This window comes from Phaethon aethereus (assembly GCF_964289735.1).
Source record: "Phaethon aethereus genome assembly, chromosome: 2".
In the NCBI taxonomy this organism is placed as follows: domain Eukaryota; kingdom Metazoa; phylum Chordata; class Aves; order Phaethontiformes; family Phaethontidae; genus Phaethon; species Phaethon aethereus.
In genome coordinates this window covers 95,126,820-95,142,006 of record NC_138582.1, presented here as the reverse complement: position 1 = coordinate 95,142,006, position 15,187 = coordinate 95,126,820, and the positions used below count along the sequence as shown (strand labels likewise).

Here is a 15,187-nt window from a genome sequence, read left to right as displayed (position 1 = left end):
ACACTAGCAGTTCTTCCTCTGACAGAAACTTGGAAGTGACCTTAACGTGTTTTCCATCTTTGAAGTATTTTCCCAGAGTCCCTTCGGTGGCTGATGGCCACACAGCAGTTTGAGGCGTCCAAGGAGCTGATCCTTCAGTTCACGCACAAGAACAGGATGAACACGGAAAGCGACATCAAAGGCGTGGTGCCTGGTGAGTAGGACAGACAGACAACCATGAACCCCTCCGCTCTTCTCTAAAGGCTGCACGTGGCATTGCTGCCCAGAATGAAACAATCTATTTACTGTCTGTAAAATCATCCCGTTCATTCATTCATTTTGCTTTTCTTGAAAAACCGTTGCAAAGTCCAGCACTGTGTTTAAAATCACTCGGGCTGTTGAAGAGTCCTGGTAATTATAGTCTCATCTTGCAGTGCCATATGTCTTTAGAGACATCTCTTGAAGAATTTTACCACGGCTACAGAGTGCACCTTCAGCCCTGTGTGCCTCTGGAAACTGTGTTTTAAGGAAGCTGCTGGCTGGGATCCTGCCCACCACACAGCACTTATTTTGCTGGTTTGGAGAAGCGTCAGCACTCGAACCCCAGATGCTGAAGTGCCAGCCCCGTGGCAGACCGAGACCACGTTACAGTTTCTCTTTAAAGCCTTGCTCCAAGAGCTGTTTTGCTTTCCTCTCCTGCATCGTCTGCAAGGAGATGCTGCTCTGGGGGCCGAGGGGCTGCAAGCAGCAGTGGGAGGGTGCGGTTTTTGCTTGAGAGTCCAAACGATCAGTTCCTTCGTTTACTGGTACTTTTTAGAAAGAGCTGACAATTCTTATCACCAGGATTACTGCCGAAATAGCTCCCATTTCGCAGGGTGCTTTGCAGAGGAGACTCTGCGGCTCTGATTACAGCAAAGGTGAGGAGTTTCTGGTCCTCATCTCGCCGGTCCACCTGTCAGAGTCGGTTCGGGCTCCCCTCTTCCCTCTCACAGGCCTGATGGTGCCCGTAAACGCCCTTTTTACGCTCTCGCTTGCGATCTGAATTAGACTGCCCACTAGTCAGAAAACAGTGGAAGTGTTTTGGGTTCGTGGGTTTTTTGTTGTTTGTGTGTTTTTGTTTCGGCTTTTTTTTCCCTTTTTTCCCTCACTTTTTCCAACCCTACCTGCTCTGACCCTGGGGGCTGGCAGGGAGACCTCACCCAGTAGCTCTGCCCATGGGCAGGGGTGATGCTTCCTGCGCTGGGCCGATGCGCGCTGCCGAAGCCTCTGGGGTAACGGTAGCTTCAGTCCGTCGGTGCTAAAGGCATCAGTCAGCACGGGGACAGACTTCATCCAGACTAGAACAACGTCACCGTTAACGTCAGTGCCTAATGAAGGAAGCGATCTTCATCAGCGCGGGGTGAAAAAGTCTGATTTGGGTCTGTGGTATTCATTCCCTGCCCGGTCACTGCTGTCATTTCTGGTGCCGTTGGGAGACTGGCGTTAATTAGCTTGTTTGCACCTGAATTGGGTGTCTGGGGTTACAGTTCCCGGATCTGCATCGCATGCAACATGGGCTTTGCAAGGTAAATGCAACCTTTTTTAAATACCACTTTTTGTGGTAAAGTTCTGAAAAGCTCCATGGGTATGTGTGCAGCCTGGTGATCTCCATTCCCCTCACCTCCCTTTTGCAGATCTTTCCCAGTAAATGATGGATCTTGGAGAAAACCTATCTCTGGGGCAACAACATGTTTCACAATTGGACTTGGAGTTTCCCAACCAACTCTAAATTTGGCTTTTCTCAGCTAGTCAGCTTCTTGAATTTGCAGATGAAATAAAATTTATTTTAGGGGAAAGAAAAAATAAATTACTTGAGTTTCCTTTAAGGAATGTGATGAAGACCCAACTGTGTGCTAGTGGGATTTATTTAAGCCATGTATAATGATATTATCCATGGAGGAATGCTAACTATCAAAATAGTTTTATAGCTATTATTCATGACTGATTACTTTTTCCAGCAGTTTCGTGGTAGGAGTACACTCCTGTTTAAGGAGGGACTCCCTTTCATGTGGAAACCAGAGCATTATTACACGTCTTGGTGTTACGGATTCTCTGCCTGCAAGTTGTCAGTACATTACCCTTTGAAAACTTTAAGAGATACAGAACATGGTCACTTCTGCCTCCTTGCTGATGCTGGATTTGTTTGGGACATTGTTGGGGTTTTTTCACTATATCTTCCCTTGCTTTTTCTCTTTAAACTCTCCCTGTAGCCCCACACGTTAAGGCTTTCCTGACCCAGCTCTGGAGGGATGCTGCATTTCTGTAGGGAGACTAAGAGAGGAGCAGTATCAAAAGGACAACACGAGCGTAACTAAAAACTTTGGAAGGACCTTCTCTCTCATTCTGGGTGCATGGGAGCGTTGACGGTCTGAGTGAGGACAGGAGAAAAGTACAAACCCTGAAGGAAGAATGTGATCCAGCCTCAGGCCATGTGTCTCCCAGTGGGTCAGTAAGGAGAAGAAAGCATTTCTCTGCTTTTGTGTGTTACAATCACATACCAGTAGCTGCTGTAGCAGGAAACGGGTAAAAAACTGGTACTTGCCTGGGAGAAAGGATGCCGTTGAGCCTGATGCAGATACCCCTGTTTCCCCTTGACTCCACTGTTGAGCTTTGCTATCTGTGTGGAGGGACTTTTGTTTGTGATTTGTTTTATTCTTTGTTTTCCACCTGAAAGGGCTGGAAACAGTTTTGCTCTAGTTAGCAGGCACTGTGTTGCCGTTGTGTTTATTATTCTTCACTGCATTGTCATAACAGCCTCCTGTGATTGAATTACTCCCAATACATTTAAATGATAAACTGCATACTTGCAGTACCTTCCAGCTGGAAACACTTCTGTAATCTTACTCGTAAGTACCAGTCAAATTAGTGTGTCCTATATAACAGATCATTACAGGAGTTACAGTAGTTTCATATGTACCCATTTTGGCAGCTGATATGAGTGCCATAATAAAAAGAAGCACCGTTCAAGTGGGTGAATTATTTCTGGAGTGGAAGAAAATGCGATTTTGAATTGCTGTCCAAGCAATGAACAGGCTTATTTTCCTTTCTGAAGAATCAAACGGTTCCCATTGCCTGTTGAAAGCTTTTACTGATCCATTTGGCTACACTGCCCATCGTGGAAAGTGCCACTAATATTTTGTAAGGCCTGTTTGCTCCGCAGGGAGGTGGCTCACGTGTTGGGTGGAAAAAAAGGAAGGAAAATTTATTTGCTGGTTTTGAATGAATCCATAGGATGTGAGCGGTTTGCCAGTGCTCTTCTGGGAGATGTCTCTAAAGAGAAAAAATGTCTGGACAGTGGTCCAACTGCAGTTGAAAGGTCCGGCAGCTGTGGTCTGGAGAAAATAAGCATGGGCAGCTGATGGGCAATGCTCAGCCAGCAAGAAAGTATGCATGGCAAACAAATTAAAGTGAGCAAAGCGATGTCGATAGGAGTCCAGAGTGTTGTAAATTAACATTGCCCTTATCTCCTCAGTAACCTGCCCCAGGGGTGTAGTGTCTGTTGCTGGTTGCAAAACCAAAGGAGAGAGAGTTGCCCCCTTGACTGACGGCTTTATGTTTGATTGGTGCACCTTGTGATTTTTGGCAGGAATAATTAGCCTCCATAAAGAGATTTTTGCGTTTATGTGGTCATATTTTCTTCTTTAATGTTTAAGAAATCTAGGTATGCTAATTAGACCTGGTTAAATCATCCCTAATGTTTTGCATCTCAACATTGCACCAGTTGGCTCAACACTTTGCCCTCTTTTAGAAATAAAAGTTTAAATTCATTTTTGCATCAAGGGAATGATTTTCAGCCAACTGCATATTGAAATGTCATTTGTAAAACAGGCTCGGTGGGTTTTGTTGACAAATGTTTCGAAACATTATCCAAAAAAGTCATCTTCATTCATGAACAAATGAAATATTTAAATAACATTAATTCAGTACAGGTTTTTCACTGCCAGTTTCTCCAAAAACTTCCCCATCTCTTCTTTATTCCCCTGCGAAACAAGAAACAAACATACTGCACTTGGGTCACAATAACCCAATGCAACAGCCTTGGGGAGGAGTGGCTGGAGAGCTGCCTGGTGGAAGAGGACCTGGGGGTGCTGGCTGACAGCCAGCTGAACATGAGCCACCAGTGTGCCCAGGTGGCCAAGAAGGCCAACAGCATCCTGGCCTGGATCAGAATTAGTGTGGCCAGCAGGAGCAGGGAAGTGATCGTGCCCCTGTACTCGGCGCTGGTGAGGCCGCACCTTGAATACTGTGTTCAGTTTTGGGTCCCTCGCTACAAGAAGGACGTTGAGGTGCTGGAGTGTGTCCAAAGAAGGGCAACGAAGCTGGTGAGGGATCTGGAGCACGAGTCTTATGAGGAACAGCTGAGGGAACTGGGGTTGTTCAGTCTGGAGGAGAGGAGGCTGAGGGGAGACCTAAGACCTTATCGCTCTCTACAACCGCCTGAAGGGGTGTTGTGGTGAGGTGGGTGTTGGTCTCTTCTCCCAAGTTACAAGCGATAGGACAAGAGAAAACAGGCTTAAGTTGTGCCAGGGGAGGTTTAGATTGGATATTAGGAAAATTTTTTTCACCAAAAGGGTTGTCAAGCACTGGAACAGACTGCCCAGGAAGGTGGTGGAGTCACCATCCCTGGAGGTATTTAAAAGATATGTAGGTGCGGTGCTTAGGGACATGGTTTAGTGGTGGACTTGGCAGTGCTAGGTTAACAGTTGGACTTGATGATCTTAAAGGTCTTTTCCAACCTAAACAATTCTACAATTCCGTGATTCTGTTTCAGTGCAGCTGCAGGACAGTCATTTTGACCTCAGTGAAATAAATGCTAAGGAAGGTAATGCTAATGGAGGTCTGTTTAGTGAACAGGAGAAAAGAGTGTCTAGGGGAATTGGAAATCCCAAAGCACCAACTGTCCTTACACCTTTTAAAGACATGTTGTTTAGATGGCTTTCATTATTTTGGTAGAATGCACATTTTTTTCCTGCGCGTGGGGCGAAGGGTCTGCTTGTTGGCTGGAACAGATCAACTGCTGCAAGCTGATCTCCGCTGCACCAGCTCCTAGCCCTGCACCACTTGAGGTGGTTACCTGAGTGTCAGACTTGATGCTTCCATGGAAACCCACCCTTGTGCGGTTCTCCTTCCCCTTCCCCGTGGTGGAAAATATTTCAGATGTTCCTTAACAGAAAAATAACTTCTTGACCAGGCTGAATAACAAAACCCCCTTTTTGCTCATCTCTGGATGAAAATTGGAGTGCTCCTGTGGACAGACAGGTTATAGCTGTTCCTTTCTAAGGTTCCTTTCTGTGCTTAGAGAAATAATTATTCATGTAATTACAAAAGTGGCAGCAAAGATCAAGCATCCAAATAGATGCAAAGACTTCAAGCGTGCAGGACACGTTGTGGAGAAGAAGAAGGACTACAGTGGAGACAAGTGCTCTGTGTGTGTACATGTGTGGATTGCAGTTAGAAAAGCTGTGGTTTTTCAGGGTCTTTCCTTTTAATGAAAAAAAAAAATTATCATTCACCTTTCTTGCTGTTGAGCAACATGCTGCCATGACTTTTCTTTTATACTTAAGCTAGTTTCCCGTTTTGTTTTGCTGTATTTTTTTTTTTTCCCGAAGCCTGAGATTTGGATCTACGTACTTGCATGCTCTTTTTTTTTTCCATTGGGTAAACAGCAGAGGGAAGGGTGAAAAAGCCTTATGTCTGAAAGTCGGTCTCTTTCCCTAATAGAAGAGATTAACTCTGCCTACAAAGCTTTACTCATATGCTACAACTACACTACAGTTTTAAAGCTTGTGGTGGATGAAGAGCCAGGTGTATTAGCTAGAGAAAGCAAGCAAGTTCCTTGACCTCATAATACAGGTAACTCGGTGTGATGCTACTATGTACCAACCTGCCCGATGTGTTCCTTTACTAGATCCTGTTTCTTGGTTGTTTAATGCCGCCAAAGTTAAATATCCCATGCAAGTCCCAGGGACCGGTCAGGTAAATGTGGGAAATTTAGTTAAAACAGTTCAAGATGCTACTTGAAGGCAGCCTTTAAGTCTTACAAAGACTGTGTGTCAGCCACAGAGATTTCCATCTCACACAAAACCAGCCAGTGATTGCTGCTGCCCTCTTGTATGTTAAATCAGCTTTCAGGAGGGGCTGGCGTTCTCCTGGTGGTGTCCTGTTGTCCAGGAGCAGGAACGGATGGCGTTTGTGCAACTCTTTCAGGACGTGCAGTACTTGATAAATAACGAGTAACAAGGATAAAACTGACCGGTGTATGTCCTCTTCTGCTGGCTAGGTCTCCAGGGAGGGCAGAGGAGAGCCCGTGTGTGCCCTGACTGTCAGCCTCCATTTAAGCCTGAATGACTCTTTCTCACCAGTTGAGTCCTCCACAAACTCTCGCTGGCCGCGCTCCAGCCTGACGCCGCTGCTTGGTACCCGGCTGGCGCGCCGGCTCTTTGCCCGCAGCGCTGCCCTTCCTCCCGGAGGAGCCAGCTCCGCAGAGCAGGAAGCGCGGGCAGAGGGCTGGCGGCACGCCCTGGCGCTGCCCGTGCCCCCCGGGCACCGAGCGGAGAGGAGGGATGAGTCTGGACGCAGATGTGGGGGGCTAGCAGGGGAGACCTTGGGAGCCAAGTGGAGGCAGAGAGCGGTAAGAGGGGACCGGTGGGCGGAGAAGGAGGAAGTAAGAGAGTGAAAAGAGTTGTGGGAGCAAAGAATAAAGATGGTTGGAGGGGACTTAGAGGGATGAAGGCGACAAGGGACTGGGGGGAATTAACAGCTGTACAGGAAGAGGAGAGGAGAGCTAGAGCCCCCAAAGGGGCTGGCTGTGACCATTTGCTTCCCCCTCCCTCCAGAACAAGCTGTCTAGCCTAAGGATTCAGTCTCAGCACTCTTCTCTTGCGAAATCCACTCCTAAAATATATGCTTCACCCCTCCGCGCTGCCCAGCTCACCTCCTCTGCCTGCTGAGGTTTCCTCAATAGCTCCAGCAGTAGATAGAAGCAATGCACGTGTAGGTGTCTGAAACCTCCTGATGGCCCAGACATGGCTCCACGTAGTGACATCTGAGGTATTCTTTGTGTTGTGTTTTTTTGTTGTTGATTTTTTATTTGGTTTTGGTTTATTTTTTTAATGTTGGTAATGTTAGAGGAATGTAAAGGTTGACAAGTCACGCTCTGGGAAATGCAAGAAGTCAGGTTGCCTGGGCAACCCTGGCTTGGCCTCCTGGCATGAAGGCATGATGATACAGCCTTTAATAACATGATTACGACCTATTTTTTCCACAGGGCATAGGATGGACGAATCAGTGCATAGGATGGACGATGCTGTGGGGATGAAGCTGTTGTCTGTTCCTCATTTGTTGCAGAATTTGGAAGGTGTGTAGTGAATGAGGCAGAGGCTTGCAGAAGGAAAGAGGACAGTCTTGGGGAAATGATGCTGAATGCCTCCTGAAGAGCTGTACTCGTTCCCTGCATCTTCAGGGATGTTCTTGTATGATGATGGAAACTTCCCTGGAATCAGGCTCTTTCAGCGGGGTCACTGATCACAATTTCTTCAGTGTCTGTCTCTAGCATGTAATTCTGGGGCTTGATTTGCAGAAAGCTGGAAGCGTTTATATCTGCACCTAAAAGGGATATTGCTGCATGATTTTTCTTATTCTGGACATGATTCCTCTGTATTTTGTCTCCCTGCCTGCAAAACAGGAAAAATCTTTCTCCTTACTCTTACAAGAAGGTAGTGGAGATGATTTAATTGGTATTTATGAAGTACATTAATATTCTGACAGCACTGTAGGAATGTCTCTGAGGAAACCTATGATTTTGTACTCACTGGGAGGTTTGGATAATAAGGCTGAGGGGCATATGTTGAATGGGGAAGGTAGAGACATCATTAATAGCTGCTCATTTGCTGACTGCAGTGAGCATTCTGGGGAAAAACTAATGTGTGATCATCTAATTAGGTGCTGTATCATAATGCATATGAGCAATTGAAGATTGCAATGGCAACCTTATGTCTGGCTTTTCCTGTCTTTTTTTGAATGTAATTAGAAATACAGGATTGAAACAAATTATTGCAATCAATCCTTTGCTATTATAGTCATTGACTTACACAGTTGCTCTCGTGAAATGAGCTTCATTTTAAATTCTGTTATGTCCCGTGCTGTTGTTGGAAGGCCGTTCCAGACTCCACATTGCTCTTGTACTGGGGTACATTTTAGCATTCAATTCAAATGCACTATAGCTGTCCAGGTTCTTTGTCTTTTTTCACCTTCCCATTTGCTCCTGTCTGTGACTATCTCAAAGCCCTTTTTCTCTTTTCCCATGCTATGTGAGCAGACAGCAGCCCCGTTCCTTTGGTGAGCTAAGTTCTCCTCTGTCTCCTCTCCTTTTATAAATAGGCTTGCCAAAGCTTTAGTTTCTCAGATGTTGATGACCAGAATTGTAAAAGAGCACCAATATTTAGTTGTCTGAATTGCAAATACCTCACGGACACAATATACTGGTGCCTTATAGTCACTTGTGCTCAAGTAGTATATGAGAGAGTCCAACTCAGTATTTGCTAAAAGCTTCTCTTCCAGCAGAAGCATTTCGCATTAGTCCCTGAGTATCTCACCTTGTATTTTGCATTTTTGCTTGCTTTTGCCACACAGGGTCTCAAGCTCACCCAGTTCCCTCTAATGTCACACTTCTGTGCTGTACTGCTGGCAGTCCCTCGCTTTGTCACCAGCAGACTTCATTGGCACATTCCGAAGGTTTGTGCCAAGCTCCCTAGTGAAGTTATTAAACAAGATTTCTTTTTTTTTTTTTTGAGTCACCCCACCACTAACCTCCTACCATCCACTTACAATTTCCATTTTTCTGCCCTTTATTGCTGTCTGCCCATCAGTCAGCTCCTTACCTACCTCATAATTTCTGTCTGTGACTTGATAGCCTTCAATACTCCTTTACTATTAGGCTTTTCAAAAATGCAATGTATCAGGCTGCTAGTCCTCCACAATAAAAATTTAAAAAAAAATAAATAAGCACAAAGGGAGTTTGTGGAGACAGAAATCTTGGAAGGCGTAAATAACCCTGTGTACCAGTAACTCAGTATAGCTGCGAGTGGGTTGCTTCAGCTCTGCATTTTGGACTGATCTACCTCCTGCTGCAGAGCTGTTGTGCTCCAGGGATTGATTGAGCCTCTGTGCTGGGCTTCCATAGCTCTTTTTATGTTCAAAGAGCTACTGACAGTATCGTTTAGCAGCCAGAAAAATCCAGCACAAGTCCATCACCCCAGGACACTTGTCATTTTGGACAATCCTTTTTCAGCGGCTTGATTCGAGCTTTGTCTGTTTTGTCTTTGCCAAGTGATGCGGAGATGGGTGGCTTCATTTGAAGGCTTTAAAGATACTTTCTGATTTTGAAAGCCATGCTCCTGAAACGCAGAGGATCCCACGAGAATTCAGCAGCGTTGGGAGCTGGAAGCTGGTAGGGTTCCCGTCCCCATGAGACTTTTAAAATCTCCCAATGAATAGTTTTAAGTTCCACTGAGATATAAAGAGTTAGCTTGTTGTTGACAGTTTTCCTACCGAGTCCCTGAATAGGAAGCCTAGAGTGTGTGGGCTCCAGAGTATGGGAAAACTCATAATGGGCCTCTGAGTAAATGGATAAAAATATTTTTTTTTATTTTCCACACTCACCCTTCTGGTAAATCAGTCAGAACTGAAACGTTTAATGCGGATTCCTTCTGAACTGGTGACTTCAGTGCAAAGTCAAAGAATAAGCTGGGGGGAGGGGGAGTTTTCCTGGTGTTATTCCAATAACTGAGAGCGCAATAGTTTGCTTCCATGGGGTTTTAACAGGCATCGGCTTGACTTCTCTTTTAAGATCTTAACATGGACCTATGCAGTCCGGACAGTCTTAAGAGCTGCTGCCCTCCTGATGTCCATCGCAGTCAGTCAGGGCAGGTCCTTCTGTGCAAGGAGGCTACCTCCAAGGACAGCACGCCGCTTAAACGAGAGCCGGTTCGTGGCTTTCTTGCAAGTCACGTAGCTCATTTGTTGCTATCTGAATTATATTTTTTATTATTGTAAATGAATGATTTTGCGATAGGGTGGGGGGTTTTTGTGAACATCTGACAGGTGTATATAGAAATAAAGGATGGAGAAAGTCATCAGAAAGATAGATGGTGTTGGAGACTTGGGGAGAGTCATTCATCTGGACTAGGTGACTTAGATTTGGAGTTTTAACATACTGTAGAGGGATGGAGGAGTAAATAGCTGTTAGAGCCAGAAGGCTTTCAGTAAAAAGTTAGGTGCTGTTTGCATTCTGTGGTGTAAGGTTTGAGGCAGCACTCTTTCTTTTTTTTTCTTTTCTTTCTTTTTTCTTTTTTTTTCTTCCTCTTTCCTCTCTCTTTCCTCTCTCTTTCCTCTCTCTTTCCTCTCTCTTTCCTCTCTCTTTCCTCTCTCTTTCCTCTCTCTTTCCTCTCTCTTTCCTCTCTCTTTCCTCTCTCTTTCCTCTCTCTTTCCTCTCTCTTTCCTCTCTCTTTCCTCTCTCTTTCCTCTTTTCCTTTTTTCTTTCTTTATTCCTTCTAATGCAGCTACATCTGGAATCTCTTTTGGAATGTTTTCATATAATGACATTGTGCATTCATGGAGTATAACCCCTATCAGAGCAGAAGCAAGGGTCCACTGAAGGGAGACTGCTGCATGAGGCAGGGTAGAGAAGGGCTGAGATCTCCCTCGCGTGTGATCCTCACTGCAGCTTAAGCAGAGGAGGTGTTCATCAGGTTGCATAACCCACGGGCTGTCTGTTACTTGAGGGTAGAACAGCAGTTCAGTGAAAAAACGCTAAGGGGAGTTAGTTTGGAAGGACTGATGTATAAGAAAGGTTAAAGGGTGGCCTGAGTGCACGTGAGAAGGTTGTGTGACGATAAATAAAGAACATATGGATTGTAGCAACCCCTAATGTAGGAACAATGCAGGAGGGGAGGGCAAAATAATGTTCAGCTCTGAAGAGAACACCAACCAAGTCAAGTGTTGCTGCTCTTAATTTTATTAAGTTGTGGCACAATAAAGCACATATTGACAATAAAATCTACTTTCTCTTCCCAAAGAAAAAAGTAAAAATTACTTTGGGAAACAAAAAACCCAAATTAAGAAAATCCGAAGAATATGGCATCAGGGACTGTCTTCTGCTGACAGAGGAGGAGATGTTTTACTTGGAGTCTTTTGCTGTAGGAGGTTTGGCTTGGGCTCAATTATAGGCTTTATAACTATGTTTTATCTAACTGCTTCAGTTGTTCTGAATTATTTTATTCCCACTTGCTCCTTTCCAGAATCTTGCTACAAAAATCATTTTGACCTTGCTCTTTGAGATTAGGTACCGTCTTTTTTTATTGCTTATTTTTTTAATATAGCCCTGATCCATTGCTGAGCCTGCTGAGTGCTCCTGTAGTACAATTATTAATTTGACCAATTTCCTCTTTTGCTCCACCTCTGTTTTTATGCTTTTGTGAGCTTCATGCTGCATAGATTCTGGGGAGAAATGGATATTATCAGACAGTGAGGAAAGTATTGGTATACTTTATACGGCAATACTCTGCTTAAGTACAATCATTAATGTAAAATACCCTTTGCTGCTTTTCTCAGAAGCATTCCCTGTAGATACTCTAGGTAGAAGACTGGGAGAGACCAGTGGGCAGTGAATAGCTCAACTATTTGCATATAAATAGTGTTTCTTTGACTTATTATTTTTATGATACAATTTTCAAGTAACAGCAGACAAACGTGTCTTTTATTTTATTTGTAAATTAGGGTGATTTATCTCATTTCTTTCCCGGGGGCTCGCTTCTTCCCCCCCCATCTTGCATCTCTTATTGCGATTACTATTCAGTGGAGTACGGCGGAGGGCAGGCCAGGCCGGTGCGGACGACTGAGGACACCCAGGCTAATTACGCACGCACGAAGGGAGCGGGTGCGCCGTCCGGAACAGGGCCGCGCGGCCGCCTTTAGGGACAGTCCGCCTAGGAAGCAGCGGCACACATCTTTGCCCTAAAAACCAGCCCTAGCCTGTACTCTCGGAGCGCATCGTTTTCATGATGCTTCTTTATAGCCACAGCCGCCTCTGTTTTTACCAGACTTTATGCCCTTGCAGCTCTCTTGCCGATCCTCTAGTGGGGAAAGAGCGGTTTTGTTGGCGTGCTTAGGTGGGTGCTCAAGCTCCAAGCTAATATTTGGGAAGCAAGCAGCGCCCTTCATTTTTGTCCCGTGCCAACAAGAATATCAGATGCAGTATTTGCGAGGCTTGTGTGCTACTACAGCATTGCAAAGGAAAGTTAGCTGGCAGCTGCCCGGCACTTCAAGGACATGGTGAGGCTTTGGTTCTGAAACGCAAAGACGTCACGGCTGATGATGCCCAAGGATTTTTCTTTAAGGAAATGTCTTCTGTTTAGGAGACCCATCAGAACAATTTTAAATATTTGAAAAGTGGGGTGGGAAGAGGAAGAGCTGACATAGTCTGCTAGCCACTTCTTTCTGAAACCTGGATTTAAACAAACCTCAAAAGATTCCCACAGAAAATGAGTTTGAGCTCCAGACCTTTCCATGGCTTTTCAGCTGTGCGCTGCAGAATGGCAGCAGGTCTTGTAGCTGCACAAGCACAGTCCTGCCTGTGGGGGGGTTAAAAATTAGCAGAATCCTGAAGTTCTTCAGGAGATTTTCTATCAAGCTTGGTATGACCAGGCTCTGTACTACCCCCATTTTACATATACGTTTTAAGCTGGGAGAAGGTTTGGAGTGTGAAGGAGTTCTTGGGCGGTTCTTCAGACCCAAGAAGGTTATGGGAAGCCTGGAAGAATAGGAGGAACCTGAGGTGGACTTCAGGCAGGTTGTTCAGTGTTTTTATAGCTCCTGTAGTGTAACTGATAGTGTCCTGCTCTCCAGAACATCCCTCAGAATATCTGTACTTCACGAGCAAAACTTCTCCTTCTCATTCTCCTCAGTGAAAGAATAATTTTGATTTGGTTTGTTTCAGAGCTGGAAAAGGAGATCACCAGGAGACCGAAGAAAGTCTGCATTGTTAAAGTGGTGGGAACAAGGAACCTGTGGAAAAACATCGTAGTATTGTGTGTGAACTCGTAAGTCCTATCTCCTGTTTGAAGAGTTGTGTGGATGGTGAACTGGAAGCAGTAGTGGGAAATGATGGGGGAGCTCCTCTGTTTCCTAGTGTGGGACCCTTCACTGGTGTCTCTGATAAATTATCCTGGAAAGACACCACCTGTTGCAGGGAATTATTTTTTTATGGCAAACGTGGAGGAACTCCTGGGCTGTTTCAGGGAGCAGAACCACGTGTTTTTTCAGGTGTCGTGCTGCAAGTGCATTGCTAGCACCAGAGGCCTCGCATGGCCACATGCTGGTACACGCTTACGCGTGCAGTCATCTGCTGCTGGCATCCTGGGTGGGATTTTTGAAATCATTAATGCGAGTACAAGTTGTTTGCATACGATATAGCTGTGTTGCAGAGGAAGACGTTGCTTTGCCAGTAAATACAAGCCTGCTCCCTTGTGTAACAGCTATCCTTGATAGGTCTTCAACAGCAGGTTATAAAGTGCTTCAGCACTCCCAAATCATGTATGGGGCACACAGGGAGAATGTGCTGTCTCCTTGTGGTGGGTTGACCCTGGCTGGTTGCCAGCTGTCCACCAAAGCCACTCTATCATTGCCCTCCTCAGCTGGGCAGGGGAGAGAAAATATAACGAAAAGCTCATGGGTCAAGATACAGGCAGGGAGAGATTAGTCAGCAATTACTGTCACAGGCAAAACAGACTTGACTTAGGGAAATTAGTTTATTACCAATCAAATCTGAGTAGGATAATGAGAAATAAAACCAAATATTAAAAAGACCTTCCCCCCACCCCTCCCTTCTTCCTGGGCTCAACTTCACTCCCAATTTCTCTACCTCCTCCACCCCAAGTGGCACAGGGGAACAGGGAATGGGGGTTGTGGTCAGTTCATCACACACTGTCTCTGCCATTCCTTCCTCCTCAGGGGAAGGACTCCTCACACTCTTCCCCTGCTCCAGCCTGGGGTCCCTCCCACAGGAGACAGTCCTCCATGAACTTCTGCAACGTGAGTCCTTCCCACAGGCTGCAGTTCTTCACAAACTGCTCCAGCCTGGGTCCCTCCCACGGGGTGCCGTCCTTCAGGAACAGGCTGCTCCAGCCTGGGTCCCCCGCGGGGTCACAAGTCCTGACAGCAAACCTGCTCCAGCCTGGGCTCCTCTCCCCACGGGGCCACAGGTCCTGCCAGGAGCCTGTTCCAGCGTGGGCTTCCCACAGGGTCACAGCCTCCTTTGGGCATCCACCTGCTCTGGTCTGGGGTCCTCCAGGCTGCAGGTGGAGATCTGCTCCAGCGTGGAGCTCCATGGGCTGCAGGGGGACAGCCGGCCTCACCGTGGTCTTCACTGACCTTGGTGTCTGCAGGGTTGTTTCTTACACATATTCTCACTCCTCTCTCCAGCTGCAATTGCTGTTGCCATTTTTTTTCCCTCTTCTTAAATCTGTTACCCCATAGGCACTACCACCATCACTGATGGACTTGGCCTTGGCCAGCAGCGGGTCCATCTTGGAGCCGGCTGGCACTGGCCCTGTCGGACACAGGGGAAGCTTCCAGCAGCTTCTCACAGAAGCCACCCCTGCAGCGCCCCGTGTTGCCAAAACCCTGCCACCCAAACCCAGTACACCCGCACAGAGCCATGTGATACCTGCGTCCTAAGGCTTCGACTTGGACATGCTTACATGGGCAAAACCAGGCATCTGCCTGGGGGTTTTGCAGGTTACAGGCTCTGAGACATTCTGTCCAAACTGACCACCTTGTAAAGAGGAGATAGATGTGCTGAAAATTTAGTCTCTAACCAAACTCAATTTCTGGGGCGTGTCAAAGGGTGGATTTTCCAATTTTTCAGTCTTATAAAATGCCTATTTTAATTCCTTTTGTGAATGTTTTTCCACCAAATGGGAGGTGAGGAGAAGACTGGAAATCCCCCATCCTCTGCTCTGTTTAGAAGTACACAGCCCTCTTGTGGCTTTTTCTTCATCGCTTCAGGGCCCTCCTCTGCCGCCTTCACTGCTGTGAACAGGCACGTGGATCCGTCGTAACCCAGAGTCATAACCCCCTTCAGGGGTCTGTCTCCGCCACTGTTGGTTGCAGA

The 15,187-nt window shown here is 46.1% G+C and overlaps 1 protein-coding gene across 3 annotated transcripts in view; it reads left to right on the top strand.

Moving 5' to 3' along the window:
* SLC22A23 (solute carrier family 22 member 23) overlaps positions 1 to 15,187 on the top strand; it is a gene marked incomplete at its 5' end in the record, with an annotated part of 96,010 nt that overhangs the window by 67,387 nt on the left and 13,436 nt on the right. The window contains 3 exons of one of the 3 annotated variants that reach the window (XM_082015462.1): positions 66 to 193; positions 7,286 to 7,375; positions 13,013 to 13,115. In XM_082015462.1, the coding sequence (XP_081871588.1) occupies positions 66 to 193; positions 7,286 to 7,375; positions 13,013 to 13,115 (321 nt within the window). Of the gene's footprint in view, positions 1 to 65; positions 198 to 7,285; positions 7,376 to 13,012; positions 13,116 to 15,187 lie in introns of all 3 variants that reach the window. The other 2 variants (XM_082015463.1, XM_082015461.1) reach the window with 2 other exon arrangements.